General features: G+C 40.8%; 1 protein-coding gene across 1 annotated transcript in view; it reads right to left on the bottom strand.

Annotated features, from left to right (window-relative positions):
• The window catches only part of EFCAB5 (EF-hand calcium binding domain 5), a 114,310-nt gene that overhangs the window by 9,463 nt on the left and 87,909 nt on the right, over positions 1 to 16,938 (bottom strand). The window contains exons 15-22 of the mRNA XM_087440690.1: positions 15,904 to 16,193; positions 13,399 to 13,568; positions 12,688 to 12,916; positions 10,389 to 10,541; positions 7,114 to 7,217; positions 5,134 to 5,387; positions 3,551 to 3,837; positions 3,101 to 3,197 (exon numbers count right to left, since the gene is read on the bottom strand). Of these exons, the coding sequence (XP_087296816.1) occupies positions 3,101 to 3,197; positions 3,551 to 3,837; positions 5,134 to 5,387; positions 7,114 to 7,217; positions 10,389 to 10,541; positions 12,688 to 12,916; positions 13,399 to 13,568; positions 15,904 to 16,193 (1,584 nt within the window). The remainder of the gene's footprint in view (positions 1 to 3,100; positions 3,198 to 3,550; positions 3,838 to 5,133; positions 5,388 to 7,113; positions 7,218 to 10,388; positions 10,542 to 12,687; positions 12,917 to 13,398; positions 13,569 to 15,903; positions 16,194 to 16,938) is intronic.

Raw genomic sequence — 16,938 nt, forward strand, 5'->3', positions numbered from 1 at the left:
TGGGTATATATCCAAAGGAAATGAAATCACTATCTTGAAGAGATATCTGCACCCCCATGTTCGTTGCAGCATTATTTATGATAGCCCAGACATAGAAACAACCTAAATGTCCATCTACAGATGAATGGATAAAGAAAATGTGATATATATATATACACACACAGTGGAATATTATTCAGCGATAAAAAGAAGGAAATCCTGCCATTTGCAATAAAATGGATGGACCTTAAGGGTATTATACTAAGCAAAATAAGTCAAACAGAGAAAGGCAAATACTGTATGATCTCACTTATATGTGGAATCTAAAAAAACTGAACTCACAGAAACACAGAACAGATTGGTGGTTGCCAGAGGTGAGGATTGGGGGGTGGGGGAAATGGGTGAAGGTGATTAAAAGGTACAAACTTCCAATTAAAAGATAAATAAATTCTGGGGGTGTAATGTACAGCCTTGTGACTATAGTTAACAATACTGTATGGTATACTTGAAAGTTGCTAAGAGAGTAGACCTTAAAAGTTCTCATCACAAGAAAAAAAGTTTGTAACTATGTGAGTTGATGGATAACTAAACCTATTGTGGTGATCATTTCACAATATATACATATATCAAATCACTATGTTGTACACCTTAAACTAATATAATGTTATATGTCATTATCTCAATAAAACCAGGAAAAAATAAAGTGTACCTTTTCTAAACATAAAAAAAATACTTTCTAGAACTAGAATGAAGTGGGGTGAGAGTTGACAGCAGAAGCCCTAAGAAAGTTTAAGCAAATCACCAGCCCTAATTCTATCTTCCAGGCAAAATCATTAGTTTGGAAGGCTTGGTGGGTTAGGAGCTATGCTAACGGTTCCTCCTTACCCTGAGCAGAACCTACAGATAATGTTGGTGGCATTTCACGCAGGGTGAGGTCATTGAGTAGGGGCCTTCCTTAACACTGCTAGAAGGCTCAGATAAAGTTTGAGCAACAGATTACCCTGCCAGAAGACTCCTCTCTTTCTGGCACAAACAGAAAGGTGCTCCAAAAAGTTCCCCTTCCTTTCCCCAAATGAAGAGCTTAGAATTTCCTGATACAATTGCATCTGAAGGAGAGAGGGTCGGTGTCTGGGTGGCCTATGAACTTTCTTGATTGCTGCAGAGACTGTGATAACGCCAAAGGCTTGGAGGTGGTGGTAGGGGAGCCTACGGACAATTGGCTTCTGGCTGAATCCTCCTCTGTTAACTGCGGTTGGAATTCTTGCCACCTGAGGACACTGTTGGAAAAGAGAAAGTGGTGGGGAGCATTGTAGCTCAAGGCTGCTCAGGAATCAGCTAGCACAGTTCAAAGTGGGGGCAAGCAGAGGAAACAGAAATTTGCATGTCTTCTGAAACAAAGTAGCTTTATATGACAAGAGGAGGTAGTTCCAATAAGGCAAACCGGAGGTGGAGCCTGAAGAGATTCTCTTGAAGCATTGGTGCAATGCCACAGAAGATGCCTTTGTCTGGGGATGGGCTTATTAAGGGCTGAGAGCCAATTCCTGAACACACCTCCAAGGTAGAGAGTGGAGGGGCCTGCTCCTCATCCCCAGCTCCCATCTGACAGAGGGACTGGTGAGTGCCTGAGTCTTTGCCCAAGAAAGGGAGCATCAGTCTTAGAGGACACAAGTAACCCTGGCAGCAGGGTCTGGCTCTAGGTCAAGAAGCTGGCAGGTTGGGTGGGGCCCAGAGTGGATAGGGGCTCAGGGTGAATGTCAGTTACACAAACTGGTCACAAATGGAGGGGGGTTGCTTGGGCTCATGGCGCAGACTAAATCTACTCCAAAGGGAAGAGCAGCAACTAGGCACGGATACAGAAAACATTTCTTCTGGATTTTTAAGTTCTCAATGAATGGTGAACAAGTATATACAAGTATATAGTGAACAAGTATTCGTTTTTGTTGTTGCTGTTGTTATTGTTTTCCTTGAATAGCACCTTAGAAGAAGTGATACCTATAACACCTATGAATCCAGAGGCTCCCTCGAATCAGCCCAGAGCCATGAGGCTACAGTAGAATCCATTCCAAATAGGAATTTTAATCTTTACTCACATCACTCATAGTGCACATTAACTCATGTTAACTTTTATTTGAATCTCATGTTCTCTCCTATTCTCTAGCACTCCCAAACTTATGGGAGTATCTCACCTTACTAGCCTAGAAATCTCTCTCTCAGCTATCTGCCTTGGCTCACTGCTACATGCTTCCCCCACGCTACACGCTTGCACTGCCACAGACACCCCGAGGATTGTGGTTGTCTCCCTCTGGGTTGCCTTGGCCTTCCTCTTGTCCTGGGAGTCTCTCTGGTTCTGAGCCTCTCGGCCTAATATATGTATCACAGGAGTCCAGAAACCCTTCTGACTTGGTCCAGCGACTCCACAGAGAGTAGGACGGGGAGGAGAGGGACAGGTTTAGTGAGCAATTTCTACAGAGCCATTTTCCTGATTAATGATTAGTTTTTCATGAATAACAAAAGAGAAACAAACTTTAAATTTATTCCTTACTGTTCCATTCACATAAACAACCTGAGGTCTCTGTTGGGGTAATATACATCAGTGGAGGAATGTGTGCTTGTATATTTTACTCTTGTATGTGGCCAATTCTCTGTGGCCAAAGAGCTCATCATTTTCTCCAACCTGGGAGCCTCACTTCTCTTGATTCCTGCTGATTCTCCTCCTCCAAAAAGTCTACATTACTAGTCTATAAAGACTCATGATCTCTTATTTTCTTTAATTCTTCATTGAAACCAAAGATAATAAAGCCTTTTTGTTTAATGTACTTGTTTCCTATCCTCAGTGCAGCCCCTATTCACTTTTGTTTTTTAATAAATAATGCAAATATAGTCAATAAGTGGGAGATAGATGTGCTTCTGAATTCTCATATGTGTGGCATAGACAGTCACTTTTGGGAATACAGTGGATTACAGACAGTGTCCTTCCTTTTAGGAGACTATAATCAGAACTATTTTTTCCTCAAAAATTGAATTTATGAGCCACATGCTTTATTCTATTACAGCCTCTGAATTGCAGCTGTGTTTTATTGCTGTTAGTATAGATTTAGACCATAATTAAGTGGAAGTTTACCTCTGATATATTCATCAATGAGCTGTACATTAACTTCCACATGCTTAGCAGTTGGATCAAAGGCACAAATATTCTCCACTAAGTCTCTGTTAACATACTGTGAACAAAGAACAAAAGTTATGGGGAGCACCAGCAAGTGGAAGTAGAGTGTCAAATTCGCCAGTTTACATAATTACATTGATGTAAATTTTAAAACAGGCAAAACCAACCTAGGGTGTTAGAAGTCAAGATCTGGTCGCCCTCGGGGTGAGTATGTGTGTGTGAGGGCGGTGATGGGAGAGGGTACACAGGAGGGCTCTTGGGGTGCCACTAGTGTTCTGTTTCTTGATCTAGAGTCTAGTTACAGATGTTCACTGTGTAAAAATTTTTGCATTTGTATGCTTATGATTTGTATACCTAAACTTGTATGGGTTATTCTTCAATAAAAAGAGTACTTTAAAAAAAACTTACCAGTTTACACTTATCCCAATTTCCTAAGTCACTTGATGATTCCAACTCTGGATGAAAGAACAAGATAACCCCTATTAGGATGTCGTGTACTAGTTTTGCATTGGCTTCCAACTCCTGGGACTTGTTGTCTGGTGGAGATTTTAGCTCTGCTGGAGGATTATAATCATAGAGCAAGAGTGATACAAAGTCCATGGGGGTAAGCAGCTGGAGGCTTTCTTGCAGCTCTTTCAGCATGATTCGGAAGAAGAGAACTCCTGCCCGCTGGACTTCTCCTACATTTTCAATCTCTGGAATAATAGAATGACATCCCAAAATATATGTTTGCAGGCTAGCTAAAATTAAGATGATGAGCTCTGATAAGTGATATGGATGTATTTTTCATATTCATGGTGGTTTTTGATGCTAAGTGTTGTTCAGTACACACATTACTTTTTCATAGGATTCTGAGCATAATATAGTAAACTTTTTTTTTTTCAGGAAAAAGAAGACCAGATCCTATGATTTTAAATAATCTTAGTTCCTCTAGTCGTGAAATCAAAAGGCAGAAATAGAATTACACATGGTGAAGCTCACAGGAAGAGGCTTTAAGGAAAGGTGAAAACTTTGGTTTTGGAGTTAGACCTCAGTTTGAATACCTACTCTCCCCCTTATAGTTCTGTTGTCTCTCTGAACCTCCTTTTCCTTTTCTGTGAGAATGGGGCTGATCCCTACGCCCCTGGTGAGCTGTGGGAATTAAATGAGAAGATATATGTAAAAGCACTTAGCCCCAGGACTTACACACAGTGGATATTCAAAAGACGTGAATTTTCTTCTTTCTTTTTTCTTCTTACCCCACCCTGTGTAATAGCTAGAAAATGCTCAGCTTAATCGCACTTAGTGTTACTCTTCCAATTCTACTCACTCCACTGCAGGTAGCCAGAGGTCTCCCTGCTTCCTTCTTCCCTCCCTTCTGCCCACACTGGTTTTATGCTAAGAGTAGCCTAGGGGATGTGTAATCACAAGGACCGGGGTCTGGTCTTGGCTCTGTCACTAGCTTGCTGTTGGACCCTTACTATGATGGGCTTTAGCTTCTGCATCTATAAATGAGATGTTCCGATGAGTTAATGCTGTGTAATATAGTGGAAAGAGCACCCAAACTGGGGAGCAAATCCAGACTTCACCACATGTTAATTGTGTGATTTTTGCAAGTTGTTTTGTTTCTCTGAACTTGACTTTCCTCACCTGTAAAGTGAGGTATCACCTTTCACCTCATAGAGTTATGGTAAGGACTAATTGAAAGAACATATTTAAAGTGATTAATACATGATGGGGCATTTAATAAATGCTAGTTCTATATCGCCTTTATGAGTCTTTCAAGTTCTAAAACCATATGATTTAGCCAAGAAAATGTGATTCCTTATCCTTTGCTCTAATTTATAGACCAGACTCATCAGCCCAAGACTGTATGAGGGAATTCCTTTCATGTGGAAGGATCTATATGTTGTAACAATCCATTTTAGAAAATGCATCCTTCATCTCATTGTCTATGATTTCCGCAAAACTTATTAAACCCATGATCCAGACTGTCGCCGCATTCACAATACCTAAGATATAGTTTTTCTTTATTTCTCCAGATAATTCGCCCAGTATTTCATAGCAGGCAGCTTGGATCACCTTCATCATTTTCTGTAGGTCTTTAAATTCTCGATACAACAACATCCTACTCTTGCCAATGTTAAAATCGAGAACTCCCAAAGCCTCTCCTGTTCTCTCACGAAGTGGAATTACTATGTGGTTTTCTCCATAGACAGACGCCAAAACAACTTCTGAACTGTCTGTACACTTAAAGAGGAAATCTCTGAAACCAAAACCAAATAAGTATAAGGATACAAAACATCAGCCTGTTCGTAACATTCCACCAGTATATTGAATTGCTCTCTTTTGTGCCTACTATACTCCAACCACACGGGGACCCCTCCCCCGCTTGATTTCACAGGACTCTCTCCCTCAGCTCATTCATCTCCTTACAGAGAAGCCTTCCCTGACCATGCGCTCTGCAGCTCCTGAGTCACGCTCCATCATGATATTCTGCTTTATTGTCTTTACTATACTTATACTCATCTGAAGGTATTCGATTTTTGTTTACATATTGTCCAATAAGTATTGGTTGAATGCCTAAGGGAACAATGAGTGTGTTAGGTCAGCTTCCCTAGAAGCAGAGCCTGAGACAGCAATGCTTACGTGAATGACTGATCCAGGGAGTGCTCGCAGGAGAAACCTGCAAGGGTCTGAGGAAAGCAGGATAGGGAAGGGGTAGAAGCTAAGTAAGAATGTGATTTCAGGTGAAGTCTAGCCTCAGCCTGATCCCAAGGGGAGCTCTGGAAGGCAAATTGTGCCAAAGGTATATTGGGAATCTGGCCAGGGCCTTGACAGCATCTGCTTCAGTAGGGGACCTAAGGTTTTCACAGAAATGCAGTGGCTGCTTCTTTCTCTAGTGAGGTATAGACACATCTCATCTATTTCCTTCTTTCCCCATTTACACTGATATTGAGATGTCATTCCTTTGAGGTATTTGTAAAAATGTTGGTGCTTTGCATAGCCTCAAAAAGCACATTAATAGTTCATAATATCAATCCTATAATGACAGGTAAGATTATGTCCTTCTTTTGCTATTCCCATCCCTCCCTGCTGCTGAGCCACCACCACTTTGTGTCTTTATGATAACCGCAGTAATGATGCATCATGCTAAACCTTCCAGGTATACTGATAAAGCTGATTGGTCAACAGAGCTTCTCAAAAGACGCCTGCTCTAAGTTACACTCAGGAATCCAAGGTTATGAGTCTGGGTGTAAAAAGGACTCCTGTAAAACCCTTGACCAGCACAAGGAATAACTATGTGGAAAAGAGCTTAAAACTGAATGAACATTCTGGTATGAGGCCAAACTAAAATTTAATTAACATAGGTACTTAAATGTCAAATTATCCTACAGTCTGAGCTAGATTACTGCCTACTCAACTATACTGACCCTTTAAGAAGTAGTGGGTCCCTTTTGCAATAAGCGCATTCTCAGTTACAATCTATTTTGCATCTGTCCCCAGTTTAATAGTGTTCCTTGCATTCCACAGGTGGGAGGCATTCAAAGTAATCTAGAACTGGGTTAATATTAAAGAACATTGTCTTTGCAACAGCCTGTCTTCTTTAAATAAAAAATATATGTTTGCAGGCTAGCTAAAATTAAGATAATGAGCTTTGATAAGTGATGTGGATGTATTTTTCATATTCATGGTGGGTTTTGATGAATTTCATGTTTATAAGAAAATCATAGAGAATAAAACACTATCATGCTGAAAAACATGCAATCTTAAGATAAAATACCAATGAAATCTGTTTTAAAAAGGACTTGAGGGGGAAGGAGTTAACATGTCCCATGCAGACAGGAATTTTTCTTTAAAACCCAATCAGAATGCGAGTCAGTGTATACGTACTAATAAGAGGTAAAAGCTATGTCTCTCAGATCTACTATCACACCAGGGGGGTGTGTTCTGGCAGTCAAACAAAACATACATGAAGATGTATCTCATACCTGAAGATACATGTCTTCCTGAAGATGGTAGGAGGATTCCTGTGGATTTCTGTCAGACCCAGGGGCCCTGTAACCATCATATTGCGTAAAACATAGTCTGAATCCTTGAATAGAGGAAGAGACTTCATTACAGAGAAGAATAATTAGATGTCATATTCTTATTTAGGCTTTTGGGGACAGATAAATAGGTAAAAAATTAGAAAAGTTTAGATGACCTATAACTTCAAGTACAGTGACATTTTACTTATTCAGTACCATTAAGGAATGAGGTGTTCCACAAGAGAAAAATTTCAAAATTCTTTTAAATGCACAAATTTATTTTTTATAATTGTGATAAAATTGTGTTGATATTATTTTTCTGATGTTAAAAGTGCATTGTAGAACATTTGGAAAATACAGAAAAGTCCAAAGAAAATAAGTACAATAAAAAATATTCTCCAGTGAAGTCTTTGTCTTCACCATTTCACTAAATGTGTTCTTGTGGAGGTTGCTGGTGACTCTCTCATTGTCAAATCCATTGGTGGATCCCTAATCCCCATCTTCCTCTACCTCTCAGCAGCATTTGATGCAGTGTACAACTCCCTTCTTGATATACTTTCTTCATTTGGCTTTTGGGACACCACTCTCTCCTGGTTTTCCTCCTACCTCACTAAACACTCCTCTCATTCTCCTTGCTTCTTTTTCTTTGTCTCCTTCACCTCTAAGAGGTTTTCAAACTGTAGGTCATAACCTACACATGGGTTATAAAAAATTTTAATGTCTTTTTTTAATAGCTTTATTGAGATATAATTGATATATTTAAAAATGCGTATATTAATATATACAATTTGATGAGTTTAGACTAATGAGTCTTGGTCAACTTTTTTTGGTTTTTTTTGGGAGAGACTAGTTTGTTTATAAGAAAATAATATTAACATATTCTGTAACAAACACTAAACTGTAGGAAAGACAAATTCAATCGGGAGAAATAAAGAGGGGTTTTTATGCCCTCCTTTAAAAAAATATTCTTTGATTGGGGCCGGCCCGGTGGCTCAAGCAGTTAAGTGCACGCGTTCCACTGCAGCAGCCCGGGGTTCGCCGGTTCGGATCCCGGGTGCGCACCGATGCACTGCGTGTCAGGCCATGCTGTGGTGGCGGCGTCCCATATACAGTGGAGGAAGATGGGCATGGATGTTAGCCCAGAGCCAGTCTTCCTCAGCAAAAAAAAAAGAGGAGGATTGGCAGATGTTAGCTCAGGGCCGATCTTCCTCACAAAAAAAAAAAGAAAAAAATATTCTTTGATTAATAGGGAATCTATTATAATAGGATCCACAGGGGCTACATGATGAATGGTACTTGGAAGAACAACTGGTTTGTAATGTGAAACTTTCTCTTGCCTCTACACTCCTTGATCTCAAGTGTTCTACCAAACTCTTTAGATGAAATGTTCTCAACAGAATGCTTAGCAAACTATAAAGATTTTCCCACATTGGCAATTGGGCTTCTAGCTTCTTTCCTAATTTGTCTCTTCCATGGCTTGCTATTTGGTGTTACATATACGGGACTGATAAGATTTTTTAGAATCTCACTGTGATTGTTTCTAGGTTTAAATCTTTAGCTAAAACCAAACAATTCCTCTCCTGTTTCCCTGCTGTTAGACCAGAAGCATAATATAGAAAATAAGGGGCTCACAATAATATGCCTGAAAATAAGCTTATTTTTCATTTACTTTTACTTGGACCAAGAAACTAAACTCAGCAAGTGCTTCGGCAATTATTCAGTAGTGAGATAACCACTCCTAGTTAAAATTTCCTAGGAAACTGACTAAGAACAACTGAACAGGCTGTACTGGTCTCTGCCCAGCTGAGACACCATCCAGACCCTGGCTGTTGAGTGTTCCTGCTTTCCTCCCTTCTTTCCTTTAGGGATGATCTTCCCCTCCATAAGATGGCCCTGGGTCAGATGGATAATAACCTTTGTGGTCGTCACTGCAGCATTGCGATTCTGAAACTACACACCCATAAAGCCAGGCTTCTTGCTGACTGCTGTCGGCGATTTTAACCTTCTTCATGGTGCCCGAGGTGTCGTTTCCCTTGAGCCCCACAAGGTGCTTCTTAAGTGTGACGAGACACTGGCCAAGAGGAATCCTTCCTAGACCTTACATGCTTCAGCCCCATTGCAACTATGGTCTATCGGACCCGGTGGTCTGCCCCTCACATTGAGTAGTCCTCACTCCTCCATACACACACACGCCGGGTGGTCCACCCCAGTTCTGAGGGGACTTGGAGGCTCCCACCCCCAGGAGCAGCACCCATGACTAGGTGTTCTCCACTTTCTCAGTCTGGTCACCCCATTAGAGAGCTCTGTGATTCCGCCCTCTTTGGCCAAGGCCTCGTCAGCTTCGTCGAATCACTGAGGGAGGGAAGCAGGGACCTGGCAGGAAGAAAGGAAAAGAAGCCAGGAGGAAAGGGGAGAGGCACCTGTGGAGGGCCAGCCACGTGACTGGGAGACAACCAAGGTGCTGCCACCACCTAATCAGGCACCATGTAGAGTTGTTTAGCCTTCTTGAAAGGAAGACACCTTTCCATCCATTCTTATCATACGAAAAATCCTAACATTAACATTAAGTGTAAAGAAGCAAAGCAAACATTCAGCAAAAACTCATCACATTATAGACAGGGGGCCTTTTAAAAAAATTGGTGTGATGTAATTGTGTCTTTCCAAAAGAGCAGCTCTTCATCCCTTCCCACTTCACCCATATGATTATGGTGGCGGCTGCCAGTTACTGTAAATTCCCCACCCTGGCCAGGGGAGCATATCTCAAACCAGATCAAAAAGAGTTTTCTTTCTTGGGTTTTCCAAATTGGAAGAGGAAGGAAAGATTCTTTTCTAGTTACTAAGCATCTGGCTTGCCCTGTGGAGAAAGCCCATCTTTAGCCAGAAGGACAAAGTTAATGTGCAGAGGGAAGCAAACATGAGAACTGGGGAGAGAGAGAACATGAGAGAGCCCTGATAGTATTGAATCCCTGGATCTGGTCATATTTGAAGCCAGCTTGACTCCTTCCTGCCCTTTCTTCATTTTGGTCACATAAGTCAATCAATGCCCCCTTTTGCCTAAAGCAGTTTGAGATGGATTTCTGCCACTCACAACCAAAGATCTTGAGTTGGGGTCATGGGAAATATGTCCCCTGTTAGCCTAATAGCTGACTAAATATGGTTTTAAAATATTAGCAAGACAATAACATCTGGAAATTCTGTTACCCTGGGTAGGTCTTACATTGCCCAGCCTTGCCTACCTGCTCTGGGCTAGGCTCAGTGAAGTACGTAGTGATGGCAGTGATGCTAGGTGTGATGTTGTAGAGCCAGCCAATGCCAGTGATCACAACATGTAGGATGTGCTCGCGGCTATGCATGTAGTGATAGGCAGTGCTAAAGACATTGGCAACACCCTATAGAGACAGAAAATTTTAATTGCCTTTTTCTTTTTAAAATAGCAAAATAATTAGTAATGCATTGATTGGATTATCTTTGTAATTAAAAATAATCTACTCCCTACAAATTACTCATCAGTTCTCAAAAGGCAGTGTTCCAGATTCTACTGTGAAAAAAGGATCATCAAAAAAATCAAAGGTGGGCCGGCCCCGTGGCTTAGCAGTTAAGTGCGGGCGCTCTGCTACTGGCGGCCCGGGTTCGGATCCTGGGCGCGCACTGACGCACTGCTTGTCTGGCCATGCTGAGGCCGTGTCCCACATACAGCAACTAGAAGGATGTGCAACTATGACGTACAACTATCTACTGGGGCTTTGGGAAAAAAAGAAGGAAGATTGGCAATAGATGTTAGCTCAGGGTCGGTCTTCCTCAGCAAAAAGAGGAGGATTAGCATGGATGTTAGCTCAGGGCTGATCTTCCTCACAAGAAAAAAAAAAAAATCAAAGGTGGGGCCAGCCCATGGCGCAAGTGGTTAAGTGCGCGCGCTCCACTGCGGCGGCCCGGGTTCACCGGTTCGGATCCCGGGCACGCACCGACGCACTGCTTGGCAAGCCATGCTGTGGTGGCATCCCATATAAAGTGGAGGAAGATGGGCACGGATGTTAGCCCAGAGCCAGTCTTCCTCAGCAAAAAAAGAGGAGGATTGGCAGATGTTAGCACAGGGCTGATCTCCTCACACACACACAAAAAAATCAAAGGTGTAACAAGAGATCTACCATAAGATCCACATAACTTCCTATGTTTTCTGATAAGCATCCAGTGAAATTCGTGATATGTGCTATCAGAGAATTCTTTCAGAAGAACAAGATAAACTTTGAAATGAGAAAAAAATGTTTAAAAACCAAGAACTAATGCCAGCCTTGGACAGATGGGAAGGAGCTGCCCTGATCTGATGCAATATTAATATCTGCATTTTCACATGGCTACTGTTGTCAGATCAGCGGTACAGGATGTGCTGGGTTCCAAGACCTGCAACATACTAGATTACACAGTTTTCTTATAGGCATAAAGAGAGCCTGTTCCACAGAGAAGGGATGGGAATTCTTTAGAACCCACCTGTGGTCTTGTTGTCAAGAAACTCTAGGAACCACAAATTCTTCAAAAATATATGTATTTTACATTAGCACTAAAGGTATCTAAGAGTAACCCAGGAGCCTTTACCTCGAAAGGCTAGAGAGTCAATTTACAATTCATTTTGACATGTTCTCTAACAAAACTATATATAGTTCACCTACTGATAATTGTATTCTCCTCCATTTTGCTTCATAGTATCTTCACATCATTCTTATGTCAGATGAGAATGAATCTTATTAAAAAGACATCCAGAGAAAAAGATTCTACCACTTTCCTCAGTTATACATCCAGTAAGTGGGAAGAGAAAATTTAATATAGTGGTAAATAAACATAAAGAGGCAGGGGCTTACAGGGGAACAAATGAAAGAGCATAGCAAGCTCCTGACTGCTGCTACACCCCAATCCATTGCCTCCATAAAGGCTTTCAATCTTCCTTCATTGAAATTTCTATCCATAAAATTAAATTAAAATGCTTGTAGAAATGGTCCACTTATTTTATAGTTTTAAAAGTGCCTATCCTTTTTGTGACCTAATTTGAAAACATGAATACTCAAGAAACATTTAGGCTTTTTCCTTCATTCTACGTCCTCAAAAATGATAACACTGCAATCAAGAGTTATGGGATTGCATATCAGATTTGACACTATTTGTGGAAAGAGCAAAGAATTTCTAGGTACCATCATTAATAAAACATAAATATGTCCCTTCTAAAAGTTCATTCCTACTTTGTGGTTGCTAGTGATCTAATAGCTGGATTTCATTTCTACAGCATAAAATGCTGTCCCTATGATTAATGCAATGGGACACATATTAACACACATCCCAGAGATATGCAACTGAGGCTGAGTCCTTCCATGTGTAATGGGGCACCTCTCCAAAGACTGATACATACACACAGGGAACAGGAACAAGTACGATGACACTATCTGTATACGTAGCTTTACTCTCATCTGATTTCAGGTTTTGCTTTTTAAAAAGTATAGAAGGAGAGGCTATCCACCATTGCTCTTCAAGAATTCTTCTATGACCTACCTGGTAGAATCTGATTTCATGAGGTAGAAAGATGTTTATTTTCCGGGGATCTCTGAGGGTGTCAACTGCCATGACCCCAAAGATCCTCATATATGCATCCTGAAGAGGCAGAGCCAGGAATGACCCATTTTGATCATTCTTCTTGCGGGAATCATTCCAGAAGAAGATGTTCCCATGGTGCTGAACTTGGGGAACATGTATTGGCTTCCCTTTATCCACTACTGTAAAGCTGAAGAATAGGAATATGAGGATGGGAGAAAGGCACAGGAGGGGGCTTCAGATTAAACCATGCAGGAAACTAGATCAATTTTTCATTCATAATTGTTGGCGTTATATATCAGAGGAGTGGACTCATAAAATTACCGTTTGGAGAGTGTGACTTGAGTGAAAGATTTAAAAAACAAGCTTCGATAATAACAGAGAAAAATATATAAACAGGAAGCAGGAGATAAAATTTATAGAGCAGGCAGAAATAATTGAGCTGATATTGTGAAGCAGAGTCCCTGCACGGCAAATCAATGCCTAAGAGTGAGCTCTAGAATGATCAGGTGAAATCATCCAAGAGTAGAAAATCATCACCTCCCACACTAGAAGCATTGGTGACCTGAGGCATTTCTCTCTTGGTCAGTTAACTAGCATTCCAATGCTAGTTTACTTCAGAAAGGGAATTATTTTTTACAAGGGTGAAACCAACTTCCAAGAAATTCTTACCTGATTCCCTTCATGTCTCTGTAGAGCACTCTGTTCAGTACAAATGGAGCATCATCTAAAGTACAAGCTACATTCCTCAATAGAACATTCCCTCTATCAGGCAGTAGTAGATTTTCTTCTAAGAGAGAAATGTGAGCACTGATCTTCTTATTTCCATGGGCTTCAGCATCCTATAGCAAAATGTTTCTAACCATGTATTTGCCAATAACCAAAGAGCTATTCTCTAATCATGTCTCCCTTCATTAGCCAATTTGTGCATCTGACCCCAATAATTTCATTTTCCTGAATAAATGATGCAGATATTACCATTCATGGGCAGTGGGGGAAAAGGCTGACACCACAGCTGTGCCCCAAACCTGAGTTTTAGTGAGTGGAATGGATTTACTTTATGCCAACTAGATTGGTTTACTAAAAAAACAAAAAAAAAAACCTCTTAAATCTACTCAAATTTAGAGGTTTAAAACTTGGATCCCTTTGAAATATTGTCATATTGTCTGGGCTTCAGTTAAAAGTATTTATTTTCGAAAGTTGGGGTAAGAAGATGGCTTCATTTCCCACATATTTCTTGACCATCTACTATGACGTGAATGCGGAAAAAAATGCTCTCAAGGAATTCTTAACATAGTTTGGCTATGATGTTTGATATACGTCATTTCAGAAAAGGATTTGTTGGGGCACCAGATTGCAGACTTTATGCAACTACTATTTCTTGTTAAAATAACTGAAAATTCTCTGTACCTAAAATATTGTTATTAACAATATTATGTATTAACACATATATTGAACATGTCCATAAATTGGTGACATGAGAGATAGTTTCCTTGATATTTGTCTCCTCTTTTTATATATTTGGGTTTGTTTTTCATGCCTTTTTTTTTCCTGCTGCCTTTATTCCTCCTTTTCCACATAAAAGATCTATAGAGTAACTAACAAAAATGTAGTAAGATTTCTCTTAGGTTACTGCAAATCTGAAGCAAGTTGGAATAGTATCTCTTTTTCTTGATTAGTCTCCTGTTCCTGGTCACATCATTTCAAACTACATTGGAAAATTCAGCCATTCAGGAGATGATCCCAATAATCAAGTGTTGCTATTTAGCTGAGATGAATGACACAGGTTCCCTGGATCAATGGAATCTGTGACATATGTAGAAGACAACCATGCTGTTTCCGCCTGGGAGGAGTAACATGCTGGTTGTCTCTGAGGGGGTGGTAAAGCTATGGGCAGTGGTCCATCAGGGTTATGTGTTTTAAGTGACGGGATTCTGTAATAGTCTTAGCTTGTTTCTAGGCAATGCTATGGAATATTGTGTGATGCTGGATTCTAGTTTATAATGACTTCATGATTTAAATAGTTCCTTTTTTTTTTTTTTTTTTTTGCAGGGAAAGATTCGCCCTGAGCTAACATCTATTGCCAATCTTCCTCTTTTTTTCCCATCTCCCCAAAGCCCCAGTACATGGTTGTATATGCTAGTTGTAAGTTGTTGTAGTTCTTCTATGTGAGCCACCACCACAGCATGGCAACTAACAGACAGGTGGTGTGGTTCTGAGACCGGAAAGCGAACCAGGGCTGCCAAAGCAGTGAGCACCGAACTTTAACCACTAGGCCATCAGGGCTGGCTCTAAATAGTTCCTTTTTAAATTGACTCCCAGGGCCGGCCCGGTGGCTTAGCGGTTAAGTGTGCGCCCTCCGCTGCTGGCGGCCCGGGTTCGGATCCCGGGCGCGCACCGACGCACCGCTTCTCCGGCCATGCTGAGGCCGCATCCCACATACAGCAACTAGAAGGATGTGCAGCTATGACATACAACTATGTACTGGGGCTTTGGGGGGAAAATAAATAAATAAATAAAATCTTTAAAAAAAATAAAATAAAATAAATTGACTCCCAAAACATCATGCCAGGGAAATGTAGCTTGAACTGCTTGCACATCTCCTTACTGGTATTTTTTGATATCAGTCTCTTGTCTGTTCTAGGCTTATTTGACTCTCAGCACAAATGAAATTAGAAATCCCAAGACATAATTCTTTTATACTTTTCCTCTCTACTTCTACCCTGCTATCCTGCAGTCATTCCAGTTGCATCTTTCCTAGGCTTTGTGTCATTGCAATATATTGGAATAAATAAAACATCTATAGCAGTACCCAGTGATTGTTCAGGAGAATTCAGGAGGAGTGTGCTCCTCCTTTGCAACCACTGAACTTCAGCTACTGTGAGGAAATTTTTCCTCTTATATATCATTTTATTTTTTTTTATTTATTTTTTTTTTATTTTTTTTTTTTAAAGATTTTATTTATTTATTTTTTCCCCCAAAGCCCCAGTAGATAGTTGTGTGTCATAGCTGCACATCCTTCTAGTTGCTGTATGTGGGACGCGGCCTCAGCATGGCCGGAGAAGCAGCGTGCCGGTGGGAGCCCGGGATCCGAACTCGGGTCGCCAGCAGCGGAGCGCGCTCACTTAACCACCAAGCCACGGGGCCGGCCCTTATATATCATTTTAGAAAACATACCTGGGTGAGGGCCTTAAAGGTCTCAGTGTACACTGGCTCCAGGGATACCCCACTTGTCTCTGCCGCATATTGGATTTGGTGCAGCCACTTTTGTCTGGCACCATTCCTCAGACTCTCAATATGGCTCCTTTCTAGAGTATTCATCAGAAACTCCACAACACTTTCCAGAACGTGATCTGCATTGCCCCTGAGTTCAGATACAACCAATTCTATGTATTTCTGAAACTGCTTTGAAGACAACCTCACTTCACAACCAGGTTGTGGCTTTGGTAATTGGATGTGTAGTTTAGCTAAAAGACATAAACACAAAACCAAGAACTAACCAAAAGCTCCTGTGCCTGTGGGAGAAATTTTCATTATCCTCTTACAGCACACTGAAGCCCCTGACAATTGCTCCCCATGGAAAATCAGGTATAGGAAAGGCATCTCTAAGCCCAATGGAACATCTTACAGTGACTTCCTATGCTGAACTCAAGATGACTCCAATGTCATCTTCTCTGTTTTCGTTTTGTTTTGTTTAATTCTACCACTTAGCCGGGTGAAACCCCAGGATCAACTTTGACTCCTCCCTACCTTTTACCTTCCATATCCAATAGACCACTTAATCCTATCCTATTAGTCATTAACAATGTATCTTGCAGCCACTCCTCTCCATTCTTACTTCCATAATCCCAAACTAGTATTAATCACTTTATAGGTGGATTACCAATACCAAGCCTCAATACATATTTATAAAATTAAATTAAAACACAACTTGCATTATGCAATTCCCTGGTTCAAAGTTCTACCATATTTGGATCCAGTCCATTTTTCAATAATATCTGCCCATAATATCATATAGGCATTATTTGCTCCAGTATCCCCATTCTACACATGGTCCCTGATCATGCCTTGCACACTTCTGCATCCATATATTTCTTTTATTTTTTAAATTGTACTATCATGAATCTACTCCCAAACCTGAACATTACCAATAACTTACATCTTCCTCTATTCCCCTGCCTCCCCACACCCCCACCAAGATCCTGAAATTTA

The sequence above is a fragment of the Ceratotherium simum genome, chromosome 16, assembly GCF_057802395.1.
Source record: "Ceratotherium simum simum isolate JZ-2026a chromosome 16, ASM5780239v1, whole genome shotgun sequence".
In the NCBI taxonomy this organism is placed as follows: Eukaryota; Metazoa; Chordata; class Mammalia; order Perissodactyla; family Rhinocerotidae; genus Ceratotherium; species Ceratotherium simum.